The sequence below is a fragment of the Myripristis murdjan genome, chromosome 7 (assembly GCF_902150065.1).
Source record: "Myripristis murdjan chromosome 7, fMyrMur1.1, whole genome shotgun sequence".
In the NCBI taxonomy this organism is placed as follows: domain Eukaryota; kingdom Metazoa; phylum Chordata; class Actinopteri; order Holocentriformes; family Holocentridae; genus Myripristis; species Myripristis murdjan.
The window spans coordinates 18285628-18301458 of record NC_043986.1 but is presented as its reverse complement, the minus strand read 5'-3'; the positions used below and the strand labels follow the sequence as shown (position 1 = coordinate 18301458).

Genomic DNA, 15831 nt, shown 5'->3' with positions numbered 1-15831 from the left:
CCATTTTACTCTGCCTCAATCTACACAGCGCTATTATCTCTCTCCCAGTCACTCACTCACACAAACGCACAGTGGCGAGCTCACGTGCAAAATTACCCCCCACCATTACAGTGCAAAACAACAGCATTTTCCAGAGCATCTCTTACAAATGGCATCGTAGGCAAGGATGGATTGGACTTTTCTGCAGTTTATGATCACACAAAAATACACAGAAAATGATAGCAATTCAAAATGGGTAATAATAAAAAAAAACCCACAAAAAAAATATCAGTGGATTCAGTACCGGCTTGAAGACTGAATGAGCATCATGAAAATGACATGCATACTGTCTTACTCCTCCAAATGACTGAGTCTCATGTTTCCCCCTCCGGAGGGTGAAAGGGCCCTCTATTAGCCCAAGGCCCCCCAAACAAAGAGGGCCCAACTTGCCTGCTGACTGACCCTTGGCCACACCTGTTTGACCATTTGTCACGCACATAAACCTCAACACTTCCTGCCTCCAACCACAAACCAGTACCTCTAACCACATTCCCAACCCCTCAAAACCTCTTGCACCTCATTAGTTTGGGTTAAATTTTGTCAACACTCACGCTTGGGGGGAGGATAACAGCAAAGAAACACAAAAGCACAATGTCCAACCAGCCACACAGCATGCCACAGCACCACAGAACTGATTTGAAATAACTAAGCTGCAAGAGAAACTCTCCACGAGAAATTATGCCCTCTACTTTGACTGAATGTTTCCAAGATGTGTAAAGTGATTACAAACATTTCCATGTTTCTACCTGCTGTTGCATGGAGCCTAATTAGTCAGCTCTTCCAGTGGACACAATACTCTTTGGCGTAGATAATTTCCTCTGAGACTTTTGTCCTTAATACCCCATTTACAATGTGAGCGAGCGTAGTGTTTCAGAGCGAGACTAATTAATTTCCAACAGAATAAAGAGAATCAGGAGACAGAGCAGTGTGTTGAACTGATAAAAACCCATGGGAACAGCGCAGCAAACATAGGGTAGAAATAAAAATGGACTCCTTTGCACTTTCTTTTGGACCAGAAAGCAGCAAAATCATTGTAGAGTAAGTGATAATATATTCATTAGCACAAGAAAGCAGAATTAATCTTTTTTTTTTTTTTTTTTGATAGGATGGCGTTAGCAGTTGAGCTGGAGAAGCTCAACTCAAAAACCAAAGATTAAGTTTGAAAACTTCAAGGGCAGAATGAGCCGCGTCTAGATTCAGTGGTTACACACTCTTCAAACATCATTTTGGAAAAAAAGACTATATTTTTGTCTTTGTGACGAAAAGAGCATCCAAGGGCTTCAATATCTAGTGTGGCTCATCAATCAAACTGACCACACTGCCATCTTATGGTGATCAACTCCACTTGCAAGCAAAGGTCTCAAAAAAAAAAAAAAAAAAAAAATGACTAAACCTCTTGTCAGCCAGCACAGATCAGCAAATGACAAAGAAAAAGGCCAGAAGGAGACATGAGTCACACACACACTCATATTTTAGTGTTCACCTTCAAGGTATGTCAGAAGTCCAGATTTAGCCAAGAAAATGCTCCATTTAACAGGCCTATTTGAGACATCAATCCAAATATATTTATTCTCTGACATCCATTTAGCTCAAACAATGCATATGGATATAATCAGATCAATAGTTAAAAAGTCAAGACTGCCGGCTTCTAATGTCTCACCTTGTACATTCAGTTGTCAAATATTTGTCATGTCTGGGACTGTACACCTTTACTTCTTCTTTAATTTAGGGCCATTTACCACATGTAGGTAAACACAATCCTCCAACACCCTAAATATCGATTTTTAATTAAAATGGTCATTTGGTTGGTTAATAATTTTGTAGAGGCGACAAAAATGTTCTTGTGTATCATTTGAACAATTTACAGGTCTGGCTTAATTGCTAATAAACTAAAATTGTCACCCAAATATCACATATACATTGTTTTACAATAAAGTTACATGCAAGTTAAGTGAATATAAAAGCATTTCCAAATTTTCCTGGAAGAAAATATATTATTTTTTGTTTTAACATAAGGTTTACCTTTGGTCCTCCCTCTAATGATGCCGAGCCGACATCTGAGAGAAAAAGAGAACATCCTCCTCTTGCCTTTTGAAGACCAGCTCCCTTTCCTCAGGGAATCAGCCTGAGGAAAAGCTAAGGTGAGATGCTTGGGATTGAGGTGCCCCTTTCCAAATATCATCCTTGCTGACATGTTCATTTTCTGACCGGTGACAGGGAAAACAGGATTCTGTCCTGACACTGTCACCATCTCTCAAAGATTGCAGTCTCTGCCTGTCCTGCTGTTTTCATGTTCTCCTCCCTGTCTGGAGAACTTCCAGTCCTCTCAGGTGTCATCCAACACAGTCAAAAAGGAGATGCACAATTTTAAAACAGGAAAGATGCAGATCCAGCACTGTGCCCACTTTTCCAACCATCTTTGGTAACTCACCTCTACATACAAACAGCCACAAGCTGACAGGCTAAATAAATGTTATGTTTTTGCATGTCTGGCAATGTCAGTTTTACATGAACAGATGGCACAAGGCTAAGGGCTATGGGGCACAGCTTGCCTGCCAGAATGCAATGGAAACTTTCTCCCTAGGAAGCTGGCTCTTAATGTTGCAAAACAATATACAATCTAAGCTGGCCATTTCTAGGCAGCTTCAGACACCATTCCACAAATTCTGATATAATCTGGTAATTGCATAAATTAACTATCTGGGGATTAGACATGCTTTTAAGTTTTGTCCCAAACTGACCCCATACTCTCAAACCAGGTCCTGGATTAAGTCTGGTGAGCAGCACTCCCCAATTTTACCAAGTACTCCAAGGGGATTATACATTATGTCCAACACCCACATCTTCTTTATACGCTTTGACAGACGATCCAGAATGTAGTTCAAGATAAGCTGTAAGCTCTAATACGTAGGCATGTGACATTTTATTGTACCATTGTTCACATCTTTTTAGGGAATACTGAGCTTACAGAGTTATCTGGGGCCCCTCCACTTACAATATGGGTCAGGACTCTTCTTCAGGCATCTTGCCCCTTTTGTTCTATTTCCACATCCAGTCATCTGGAAGAAGCTGAGGAATAACCCCGTTTACCTTAGGGAGAATACAACTGGCTCTGGTGCCATCAATGTAAGCACTGGTTCATGTATGAGAATTTCCTTACCCTTTTCATGCCCCTTCAATGCACTAAAATACTTTTGCTCTCAAAACTACATAACAAAAACAAACTTCTAATACTCGAATCCCCACCGACAGCAAAAACCTCAGAGAGAAAAGCTATGATGTGCAGGAAGAACAATCTACAAGCCAAGTTCAATTTTTAAAGACTGTTTTTATTGTGAAAATAGCCAGATCACTCGTTCTCCTCGCTCCTGAGGCGGGCGTTGGGGTTGGTGATCTTGATGGCCAGCTGAGCTGCCCTCTCCACAATCAGCTTCCTGTTCTTGGAGGAGACATTGTGGGCGATCTCAGCACAGTGGGTCCTGCAAAGAAAAAAAAAAAAAAGGTTAAGGTCATTAAATTACACAACAGTTTACTGGAAATGCCTTTGAGAAGGACATAACATGGTTGAGAGAAATGCTGAACTAACATTAAAATCCATTTTAGCACTTATGGAGTATTCACCATAAAGTTACATTGTTCATATACAGGAAAAACAAATGATCTCAGGTCAGTCTGACAGATGTGCAAAACCATATTTAGAGTATTTTGTTTCCCTTTTACTGATGAAATAAAATAAAATAAAATAACAATCAGTTTTACAGTACACACACCTGCAAAATAATGCTGTATGTCATCAGCTGAGCAATCAAACTGAAAACTGTTCTGCTTTCCCCTCTCAGGCCAACAAGCACAGGCAAGGCTCACAGACTTCTGTCATGCAGGTTTAGTGTTATTACGGCCATATCAATGACCACAATTATAACTCGACAGCCTCAAACTTGTAGCCTAAGACATAGTACATCCCACTTATTTTGCTTGCCACCCTGATAACTCAAGACAGAATCGGTAATCAATTTACAGTGACGCCTTACTAAGTTCAGCTAAATGCCCACTTTCTAGTAGTGAAGTTCTTTGGACACAGGTACTAGTATATTTAATTTGAGCTCTCTAAGTGGTGCAAGTATGATCCCATAAGCAATCTACCCATGTCAGATGATGCAGACACATTGCTATTGACTTCCTCAAATGACTGTGGTAAAACATGTGACAGCTGAGCTAGATTTTACCTAACAGTCCCCCTGCGATTTAGTCTTTGACATTCTGGGTAAACTGTGGCCAGGAGAGACACCTGAAACACTTCTACAATCCAGAAACAGCAAAAGAGCTTGAAACAGAACAACCTGGAACAGAGCCACGTTGATTTTGCTTAATAGCAACATATCAAACTTTTAAGTAGTCAACCTTATTACATCAGTCGCTCTTATTAGCCTAATGTGCCCTGTAATAAGTTTTGTTGATGTGGAGGATAGGGCTGTTTGGTTCCAGTAGGTGTCCAATGTTAACAAGGGCTCTTAATTGCATTCTCTCTATCATAAAGTGAACTCTTGCACTGTAATCACTTTAAAAAAACAAACAGACTGAGGACTGACAAATTTTCAGTTCATCTAAAACCTTGCAGCAGTGGGGACCGCCACAGCTAAAGTCACAACCACTGACAATCTAACATGACCGTCTTCCCCATTTAGCCTAACTATGACCAGTGCTGAGGCACTTAATACATTTAATTTTAAAAAATATATACATTTCAAACAAGGTATTAAATGTGACAGAAACTAACACTTTGGAGACGACATGTTCCAGATTTCATTATAAGTTGGATTGGTTTGCCAGAACCACACAATGTATTTATTGTGATTAACAAGCCTTTAAAACTTTATAGCAGGTCATTTGCTGAACTTCCCCTGTCTTTATAAACCAGGAAAGGCCGGGTCTACACCATCTTTCCCACCAAAACATTTAGGTCGGAACTATTGTTTCAACAGTGACCCTCATTTAGAAATGTCTTAAGCATGTCAAGAGTACAATGTCACAAAATTTGGAATTTGTAAAATCACGGGTAAGATTAACCTTACAACTAGGGGCTCTCAAGAAGCATGATTAGGTGAGCTCTGAGTGTATGGTGAGTTCACTTCATATGGTATTTACCTCAAGAACCATCTTCTGACTTGTCAACAGAATTTGTGTCACTATCCGATTGGTAATTACAACTAGGAATCTTGCATTTTTCTGACAGCTCTGATATATCCAAATAGATGTTAAGTATGCGCAAATGGCATCCACATATCAATTACAATTAATGCTACTTTTTATTCATGCATGCTTTTAAAAACACAATACAACTCAGTCCATCATAAAACTGAAGATATTTTTGTTAAATAGTGCTGCCTTTTGATATAGACTTTAAGAACTGTAATGTTTGCTTACACTCCTTTTCTGCTCACTTCACTACGCAGCTGTTGCAAGTTGTATTGATGGGAGTGTCATAGCTCTACCTGCCTGTTCTGCTCACTGCAAAGAGGACCCTGCACCGGTTTGGCTGCACAGATAGCTGTGAGGGCTCTTTACAGGGAGCCCATTCGCTAGCTGATGATTTATTATATCAGACATAATAAATGTAGTGGCTCTAGGCAGTTTGCCCACTCTGGCTATGAAAGAGGGCTTTTATCAAAGAGCAAGTAGCTTACATTATTTGACTATAGTGATATCAATAATGGATTAAACTGATTGCACAAAAACGATCTGAAATTCTTCCATCACCAGTGACGTTGGGTAAATTGGGCCGGCTGTTAAAGAAGCTCAGCCTTGATGCAACAAGAAAATACTCTGAATAAAAAGTACGCCCATTGCGCCTTACTGTCAGGACTGTGATAAATCCATTTACTTGCACATTAAAACCATCTGCAGTTTTCTCCCACGATTCATCTGACTTTAGTGACAGTTTTCCTTTTCACTTATTGCTTTTGTATTACTTATATCTATTCATATTCCCACAAACAATCCATTCATTGTTCGTTTCTGAGAGAAGAACATCCATGTCTGTGATTGGTTTCTTCCTGTTTCACTGCTGAAACTGATGTGACACAAAATATCACTTTCTATATTCATTTTTTCTGCTATTAGTATTTATATTTTCTTTTCCTTACTGAATCCTACAACTTTTGCGGCTGTGAACACCCAATTTGCTCACAAGGACCAATAAAATTAAATCTCATTTTAAATAAGCTCTGTTTAGGCTGCACGTAATTCTGAAGCCAGCAGTCACAAAAATACCCTGTAGTGACGTTCCACTGAGATTGTAAAGCAGGGGTGTCAAACTCGTGCCATGGAGGGCCGAGAGGCTGCAGGTTTTCATTCCAACCAACAACTCCACCAGGTGATTTCACTGATTAGTCCCGCCTCTCTGTTTGGAGGTAGGGTGATCAGTGAAATCACCTGGTGGAGTTGTTGGTTGGAATGAAAACCTGCAGCTTCTCGGCCCTCCATGGCACGAGTTTGACACCCCTGTTGTAAAGCCTCATTACCATTTCACCTGCAGCTTGATGAGTCTACACGGGATTTATGCATAAGCTTGATTTAAGACTGTAAGACATTATCAGGGAGATGACTAGCTGAACAATAAGTTCAGATTGAAAGTTTGATTTTTCTGAGTATTTTATGGTCAGGGCTTACAGTGATTGTATTAAACTACTCACTTTCAAACTGTCACTCATCAATGAACGCTATGTTGACGATTTATCTTATTTTGAAAACATATAGTAAATACAACAAATTTGACACCGAAAAGGAGTGTTCTTGCCAAAAACCGTAGACTGAAATAAATCTGAATGTAAAACACAAACAAAACTTACTTGTTGCTCATCATCAGGACCTCAAGCTCCTTGATGTTGTGCACCAGGAACTTCTTAAAGCCGGTGGGCAGCATGTACTTGGTCTTCTTGTTGCTACCATAACCGATGTTGGGCATAAGCATCTGACCCTTGAACCGCCTGCGGACCCTGTTGTCAATACCTCTGGGTTTACGCCAGTTTTTCTGTTTCAAGGGGAAAAAAAAAAAAATTAACATCCAGGAATCAACAACTGACATTTCAACCTTAGAAATAATTATCTCATCCGGATTTGCATCCAGCATGCCAGGCAGACTTACCGCAATCTTGACATATCTGTCAGACTGGTGACGAATGAACTTCTTGGTTCGTTTCTTGACAATTTTGGGTTTTGTGAGGGGTCTGAGGGCTGCCATGGTGACTGAGGACAGAGAGTAAAAAAGAACAATTACAACTGCATGCTTATATTAGCTGTAGTACTGGAGTATTTACCAATAAGTTTAATTCCTATCATGATATTAGACAACCTTAGAAAACGTCAGCAAACTAAGTGACATGAGAAATATGAAAGAGCAGGTGATGTAGCGTTGCTCTCATTTCAAAGGCAGATTCCTTCACTAGCATGTCAAAGCTATTACACATATGAGCCCATATTCGCCTTACTATGGTCTAGACAGCTAAGTAAGCTGTTCCAATTGTCTGTTTATATATATATTTGATTCTACATGGTCTGTCAATGTGTCCAACCCCTTAATCTTGAGCACGTTGAGCAATGTCTGCCACCTTCTGCTACGAAACCAATGTTTAGCTAGCTAGCTTTGATGCTAACGTTTTCTGACAACCTTCCGGCAAAACTTGTGTATGTCCTGCATTTACAACCGTGTACTTGATTATACATTTGTGAGACGTGCACAAATCGACACACGCCTGCTAGACTGGATTTCACAGTGTTATTGTAGAGAATAAGCCACGCTGTAGCGCAGGCCTGAACTTCACACTGCAACCCCGCATCACAGGAAGAGCCGAGGCGAGCCGCTCTCAGATGGCGCCTCGGTCCAAAATACATCGGTACAGTGGGGAAATAAAAACGACAACATGGCCAATTTCATAATCTCTACACATGGTCGTCCATTATGTTTATGATGCCGTGTTGTTGTGCTCCGATACCGCGTTTATAAGCGAGGATGAACGTAGATTATGTTCACTCACCCGCCGATGTAATCCAAAGAGGGACTTCAACGACGGCGGAAAGGAAGAAAAGGACTTCCGAGGGTGTTGCAATGCCTTATGGGTACTGTAGTTTACGGGCAGCTATTCCGACGCTGTGCTTTGTATTAGTACATTTTGCATTTTTTACTGAAAATATGAGCTGTGAACAATGTGACAACGCCGTGTTTCTATTTGTGGATGTCCACTGTGGTGTTTTCTGATGTTACAAGCTGCCAACACTACTTTACATCCACTTTCACTTCTAATTATTGAGATGAAAGCGGAATTAAATCCATGTGCGCACTTCCTGGTCATATAAAAGTTTGGGGGTCCGCTGAATTGGTTGCCACAGGTTTATCAAGACTCGTTTATCACCTGCTGGACCACCACGCCACAATCCTAATTTTGCTTTCACTTCTTCAACTCTGTGAGAAGGTAAATATGTAAATCTGCTGATACTGGGTGGAGTAAACAACGCCATAAAACAGACAATGATCCACCTTTTGTCACATGATTTCTGGCCCTGATTTGGCTTGTGCGCTTGAATACTTCCTAAATTATTTGTGTATGTATGTGTGTGTGTGCGTGTGTGTGTGTCGAGCTGTTTTTCAGCCAGGGGTAAAATGGATAAACAGCCCATCCTGAGGTAAGTTTATGTTTTTTTTTTTTTCTTTTTGGTGCACGTACGCCAGTCTCAGACTTGTCATTTGTCTTGACTGGTTTGTTTGGTTTTCCCGTTATTTTCAGCACTTCTGAGTGTTATGGGGCGACGAGCTCTGGCTATGCTCCTGCCGCGGGGGCCATGCCCGGTGAGTCACATGGAAATATAAGTAGCCTCTTAAATTGACTGAAAACCACTTGTACATATAATATACATTACTATTAGGATTTGGCCCTGTGTGGAGCCCACGCCCACACGTGCCAAACAGGACATTAACCAAACTATACCGTTCGTGACGTCATTTTCTACGTGCAGACTAACAGCCTGCTGGCGCTGTCCGCTCTAGGCTCATGTCATTACATGCTGTGTGGACTACTCAATTTATCAGGATATAATCTTGTGTGTGAGGAGACCGAGCCCTGTTTTCAGGCTTAAATCTAACTTGTTTTGTGCGGTAAAACACTAAAGAGTGTGTGATCACACGGTGGGACAAGGTAAGTCACTCTCTCACTTGTAGTCTTGTCAAGTGCATTTGTGCCTAAAAAATGATTACGGAAGAAGTCAGTGAAAGAGCTGGATTTTTTTTTTTTTTTTTTTTAATTTGTTTTCTCACAGATTAGGCGTCAGCAACAAGTAATTTGGCACTGTTTTTATTTTGTGGTTATTTTATAATCTGTAGAAGTCAGTCCAAGAAGTATGTGCATTTCTAACACTGAACTGGTTTGTCTGGTTTATTTCAGCAATGTATGCCCCACCCACATCTGAGATCCAAGGGCCCAGCGCTCCTCCGGCCAGCATGTTTGACAGTGTGCCTGGCTATGAGGGAACAGTGGCTGGAGGAGGAGGTACAGTATGCAGTGCTGCATCCATGGTGGTCCTGTTTGTTGTCACTGACCGCCCCCATGAAGCAGGAAGCCTTCGGATTCCTGCCCTGCTCAGAAACAATGAATTACACTGAATGCTTTCTCCAATGAGTAAGCAGTGATGCAATGCACGGCACGTTAAACTGCTCTAACCTTTCATCTTGCCTAACTCATGTGGTGTAGGCGGATTCCTGCCCCCTCCGATGCCGTCCTTCCCAGTTCCTCAGCCTGAACCTGGACCCTCACAGCCCCACTGGAAGTAAGCCTCAAGTCATCTGCTTTTAAAATAATGATTGCATAGATCACTGCAAAAAAAAATGGCGATATCTTAAAACTGAAAACACTTTATTGTGAAGGATATAGCAAACTTATTGTGTCATTGTTTGCAGTATCCCCTCTATATCTGAAGATACAGCGCGGGAGGCCTTCGTCCTGTTTGCCTCCAATAAGTGCTGCTACAGCTCAGGTCCAGCCAAGGATGGTGTCATTACCGGCATGGAGGCATTCAACACATACAGGGTAAGAGAAATGTTGTGTCCATTTAACTCATTATGGTCTCTTTTTGCAGAGAATCTTGCAAATGACATTTTTTGTGTTCCACTGACGTGAATGGATGATGAGTTTCAGTTTTGCTGTGATAAATATCAAAAGATAACTCTCTTGAACACCATGTCAAGTTAGAGTTTTGATTTGGTTGTTTGTCCTCTCAAAAAGCAAAGAATAACCCGCTTTATCACCCTGTATACCAACTGGAACCAAAAATGGTGCTCCAGGGTGATGCCATAGGAAAATGTGGAGAAGATACAGAGGATTCATTGCATATTTTTTGGTTCTGTCCAAGAGTAGCATCCTTCAGATTAAAGGTCAAAAAGTGGCTAGAGCCAGTATTTCAAAATTTGGATATTTCCATGCGATCTATGCTACTTGACGATTTAAGGGATGAGGGTGATATCACATGCAATATTTTTATCCTATTAAGGAAGTTCTTTATTTTCATGACTTAAGCACTTTCAGTCACAAGTGTGTCACTTGTGTCACAAGTGTACGATTGAACAGTAAGCCTGTGGTCCCTTGTAATTGTTTTGTCTGTTTGTCTTATTTTCTTGTAATTACGTTTGTCCTTACCTTGCTTTCTTATTTGTTTTTGATGGTAGGATATTGTCTTGTCTTAGAGATAGATAGATAGCTAGCTAGATACTTTATTCATCCCGCAGGAAATTTGCAAATTTGTCTTATCACATAGTGTAGTGTGTTATTTCTATGCGTCTGTCTGTCTCTCTTTAAACCAGATTGTGCAAAAGTTCAGGAAAGTGAGTCATAATGAGGACATAATACATCATGAGTTTTTCTCCTTTGCTGCTTTTCAGTACCGCCTGGAAACGTTTACTGAGTCCAGATCTACAGAGTGGAGTCAGGAGCCATACCGTGGTATAGTATCAGTATTACCTGTTGTTTATCATTGGCTTTAATCTTTAATCTGTCATCATTCAGTTATTTAGTATGACTGCTCAGCTCAGCACCAATCGAATATCTCATTTTCTTTGAGCAGGCCAGTCAGTTGATGCCTTCTCCCAGCCGCCTCCGGGGCCGTGGGATATTCCTGCTAAAACCCCCGGTTTCTTTCAGGATGGCAAACAGAGTATCAGGGTTCCCTACACCTCGTCTGTGAAGGTAAATTCTCATTAGAAAAATCATATGTTCAGTATGTGTGGATGGGGAAAAAATGTTTTGCTAGGGATATTACTTTTTGCCATTTCATCTTTTGAGAAACATTTCATCTGCAGACCTGCCATGTTTGCTTGGGGATGGGGAAGAGACCTTGTTCTGAGTGCGCTGGTGCTGGTAATGTAAGTCACTGTCCTAAGCTTAATCACAGGTTTGTTTTTGGCCATGCAGAGAGGTCATCTAGTCATCCTGTCACGTATGTATTTTCTTGTCGCTGTCAGAAAGTTTGCTGGGTGTGCAATGGATCTGGTTACCGCCTCAGTGATGATCGATGCAGCCACTGTAATGGCAGAGGGAGAGAAAAGTAAGTGTTCTCCCATTGTCACCTATCTTTCACATCTGGCCAACATGCCCTCCTCACTTTCTGAAATTCCCACCCTCCAGAAAAGGTCTCGCACTATCCAGTATCCTCTCATATCACAACACATGAAGACCTTTGCATCTGCTCTTAGATCTCAGATTCTGAGATATGAATTTGTGACCTCCTTTTGATTCCCTGCAATTTGCATTTTGGCCCAAAATTGGTGTGGCTGATGCTTGGCTTTATCTCCTGCACAGAGTTTATGGAAACTTGGAAGCGTGAGCACTACATCAGCTGACAAGTACAAATATTTAGGCGATAACGAGAAAATAAACTGGACGAACAACTAATTACAGTTGCACAAGGAAGTTGTACAAGGAGGTGGTTTATTTCCTGGGCAAAACAGAGGTTTCATGTTTGTAACAAGATTTTGCTGTTGGCGTGCTCAGCTATGGCCTCAGCCTTCTGGAAAGGAAACCAAACAAAGGAGGACAGCACTAGACTTGGGAAGTTGATACAGAAGGACAGTTCAGCTTGGGTGTAACGTTGAATCACTTTTTGCTCGTCATAATAAGACCCATGGCAAAAACTCAGAGCATCTTCCTGTCCGTAGCATATTGCATCAGTATATACATGTTTCGTAATGTATAGAAATGTCCACAGACAGGTAGAAATCTGCTCGTTCCTGTTTCTTTGTTTCTGTCCGACTCAGTAGTTGAATATCACTTCCATGTAGAAGTAGACAGTTTGTATATGTGGATGTGTGCTGGCTTGCAGAGCCTATGTGATTGAGTGATCTGCATTGTGTTCAAGTGCACAAGAATGAGGCAGCAGGCTGGATCTTCAGGTCCTTATCTGGTTCAGCAAAAATTTACATGAGAGCAATGGTGGTGGTGTTGACAAAGGGGCTCATTTGCTTCTCTAAAAATTGCTTACTTGCAAACACTCATGTTTGCAGCTCTGCTCATATCCATACACACACAGAGGAAGTCACTACAGAGAGCCAGACAGAGATTTAAAAAAAAAATTATGGGTTATTTAAAAAAAAAAACATTATGAATTCAATCAATTAAGTTCCATGTGTAATGTTTTTTAGTCTGTGTTTGCCCTGTGTTTTGGGTTGCTGGTGATATGGATTTCTCACAGATTTAGTAGGAAAAACAATTGCAATGTAGAACTTATGCAGTATGTGGTTTCTGAACGGCTAAATGACAGTCCTCTGACAATATTGTTTTACAGCTGCAGTCATTGTCACGGCCAAGGATCAAAGCAGTGTTCGACGTGCCATGGAAAACAACAACTTCTGACCTACATCAACCTCACTGTGAAATGGTGCTCTTTCCTCATTTTTTATTCAATAATATTTGTCCTAAATAATGCAATGACTACTTTTTCTTTGAAGTCACCGTCATTTACTTTGGCTTGTTACTGCTAATTATAATTTATATAAAGTTAAACATGGTTCCCTCTTTTTATTTGGCTAGGACTAACAACCAAGACAGCTACGTTGTGGAACAGCAAAGTGGACTTCAGGTGGACAACCTCAGCAAGGTTTCTGGCAAGGAGCTGTTCAGAGACTCTCAGTACCTGGTAAAAGACAGTACTGATTTATGGTGAAATTTAGGGGACAGTCATGCTTTTTAATTTCAGCAGATGAATTAAATGTAGACTCTTAAACTGTGGTGTGATGCAGTAATGTACAGCCTAATATTATTGGCTCAGAATTAAGTGCCGCTTGTGAGGAGTCCATAGATTTGTGAGTATACGGGTCAGTGAATTTTATTATGCACACAAGAGATTTTACTCCTGATCGTTTTTGCACACAGGATGCCTAGCTTGTGCTCACTTACCTGTGTGTACAGAATTTAAAAAATGAACGATTTGTTGGACTCTGCGGGTTCTGTCCTATTGCCTCCGATTTTAAGGAGTCTACCATAAAATAAGTACGTGTGAAAGCCTTATGCTGCTCTAACTGCATTTTCTTGTGTAGCCTTCATTTACAAAATGTGACATCACACTCTGGTAAATATTAACATATACTGTAACAGACAGACACACTAAGGCACTCACTCATATGACAGAACTTTGCAAAAACCTATAACCTCTAACAGGCTGTGTTTGTGCAAGGATTATACATTTTACACTCTATGGACAAAAGTATTGGGACACGCCTCTTAATCATTGAATTCAGGTGTTTCATTCAGTCCCATTGCCACAGGTTTGTAAAATTAAGCACCTAACCATGCAATCTGTCTTCACAAAGATTTGTGAAAGAATGGCTTGCTCTAAAAAACTCACTGAATTCAAGCATGTTACTGTAATAGTATTAATAATGTAATAGGATGCCACTGTTGCAATATGCCAGTTTGTGAAATGTCTTCCCTCCTAGATATTCCACCATCAACTGTAAATGTTATTATTGCAAAGTGGAAGTGTTGCAGAACCACAGCAGCTTAGCTACCAAGTGGCGGAAAAGTTACAGAGCAGGGTTGCTGAGTGCTCAGGCGCATAGTGCGTAAAAGTCACCAACGCTCTGCTGACCCAATAATTGCAGAGCTCCAAACCTCCTCTGGTTTTAACATCAGCACAAAAACTGTGTGCTGGGAGCTTCGTGGCATGGGTTTCCATGGCCGAGCAGCTGCATGCAAGCCTTACATCACCAAGCACAACGCCAAGTTGTGCCAAGGTGTAAAGCACGCTGCCACTGGACTCCGGAGTGGTGGCTTGTTTTTCTGGGGTTGTCCTGGGTCCCTTAGTTCCATTGAAGGGAAATCTTGACCCCTTACTGCCTAAATTTATTTACAGTTATCTACAAAAATAAATTTTGTGTTTTTGCCTTCAAGCAGATGCTAAATTATTGGTGGTAGAGTGCTTCCAATACAATTCTTGGTATGTGTGAAATATGCATCAACAGCATCGGTGGGATACATACACCACCTCGGCGGCATTAAGACTGGAAGTGGTTTGAGGCGAATTCGCGACAATAGTCTACAAGGGGTTAGTGCTTCACCTCACCAAGACATTTTGGACAATTCTCTGCTCCCAACTTTGTGGGAACAGTTTGGGGAAGGCCCTTTTCTGTTCCAGCATGACTGTGCCCCAGTGCACACAGCAAGCTCCATAAAGGCATGGTTGTGTGAGTTTGGTGTGGAAGAACTTGACTGGCCTGCACAGAGCCCTGACCTTGTATGAAAAATCTCTTTAAGTTATACACGTGCAAAATCACTTACACTTCTCTCCAACAACTAACACATGCAAGTGGCGCCATTGCGGTGATTTTACATGACAGAGAAACTAATAAAGGTGTCTTTAAAATACTGATGGGGATTTGGCATCATAAAACAAAACATAAAATGTTATTGATTGATTGATTGATTCTCTTCCCTCCTGTGACCGTGTACAGGTGTACCCAGTAATGGGCTTCCCTGACCCCTCAGTGGTGCGAGCTGCCGAGCGCCTTGTCAATGAACACCAGGGCAAGTACTCGCGGACATCACGCATTCTCCAGCAGGTACATATGTCTTCTCATAACTGTTTAATGTTTTGTTAATGTCATAATCCTGCACGTTTTTATTCAGGGAAAAAAAAAAAAAATCCTGCAATATGCACTAATTCTTTCATTTGTCTCTATAGCGTCAGACTATTGAGCTGATCCCCATCACCAAGGTGACGTACAGCTGGAAAGGGAATTCACACATTTACTTTGTTTATGGGAATGAGTTCAAAGTTAGTGCAGATAATTATCCAGCTACTTGTTGCTGCACTATAATGTGAGTGATAGCTAAAATTATCCTGGATCAATAATGAAGAAATGGGTCACAAGTCCTATACACCTGAAGTCCTGCAGAAATACATGTGATTACTTGCATTATTTAGCTTATGCATGATCATTGGGAAAAAAAAAAAATACATTTACACGATATAACCTGTTATCTCATTATGCTGCTTGTAATTAAACTATATTTTTACTATTAGGCAACAGTGATTATTTTTCCATGTTAATAAAGTTAGTCATTTTAGATAAAGCCCTATATTTTTAGTCACTCATGGTTGTTTTTAGGTCAGGGCTGATGTACTCACAATGAAATTATACTGGGGAAAATGTGTAACACGTGTTTTGTAATAATCCATCTGTCTTAATAAAAGATGTTTTCGCAATGTTTTGTTGTGTATAAATGTGTCATCAACAGTGGACCGTCGCTCGACCAA

At 40.8% G+C, this 15831-nt stretch overlaps 2 protein-coding genes and 1 long non-coding RNA gene across 7 annotated transcripts; 1 reads left to right on the top strand and 2 right to left on the bottom strand.

The window, feature by feature from the left end:
* Positions 1-2947: 2947 nt before the first annotated feature.
* On the bottom strand, positions 2948-14647 carry LOC115361717 (uncharacterized). Its single transcript, XR_003928439.1, has 3 exons — positions 14638-14647; positions 13917-13919; positions 2948-3212 (listed from the first exon to the last, which is right to left on the bottom strand). It is a non-coding gene; the product is annotated as an uncharacterized LOC115361717 (long non-coding RNA).
* rpl32 (ribosomal protein L32) lies at positions 3348-8187 on the bottom strand. Of its 2 annotated transcripts, XM_030055298.1 has the most exons (4): positions 8073-8187; positions 7184-7284; positions 6888-7069; positions 3383-3518 (listed from the first exon to the last, which is right to left on the bottom strand). In XM_030055298.1, exons 2-4 carry the CDS (start codon positions 7277-7279, stop codon positions 3389-3391), a joined length of 408 nt encoding a protein of 135 aa, XP_029911158.1. In that variant the 5' UTR covers positions 7280-7284; positions 8073-8187; the 3' UTR covers positions 3383-3388. The 2 variants fall into 2 exon arrangements, with proteins under 2 accessions (XP_029911159.1, XP_029911158.1); XM_030055299.1 differs by lacking the exon at positions 8073-8187 and having other exon boundaries at positions 3348-3518; positions 7184-7279.
* Positions 8328-15780, top strand: ssuh2rs1 (ssu-2 homolog, related sequence 1). 4 transcript variants are annotated; one of them, XM_030055296.1, is made up of 14 exons: positions 8328-8507; positions 8685-8718; positions 8820-8881; positions 9474-9578; positions 9780-9855; positions 9986-10115; positions 10964-11021; positions 11143-11267; positions 11381-11443; positions 11543-11625; positions 12862-12954; positions 13107-13212; positions 15026-15133; positions 15256-15780. In XM_030055296.1, the coding sequence occupies exons 2-14, from the start codon at positions 8696-8698 to the stop codon at positions 15394-15396; spliced, it is 1173 nt and encodes a 390-aa protein (XP_029911156.1). In that variant the 5' UTR covers positions 8328-8507; positions 8685-8695; the 3' UTR covers positions 15397-15780. The 4 variants fall into 4 exon arrangements, with proteins under 4 accessions (XP_029911156.1, XP_029911154.1, XP_029911155.1 ...); XM_030055294.1 differs by having other exon boundaries at positions 10964-11024; positions 11146-11267; XM_030055295.1 differs by having other exon boundaries at positions 8674-8718; positions 10964-11024; positions 11146-11267.
* The last annotated feature ends 51 nt before the right edge of the window (positions 15781-15831 follow it).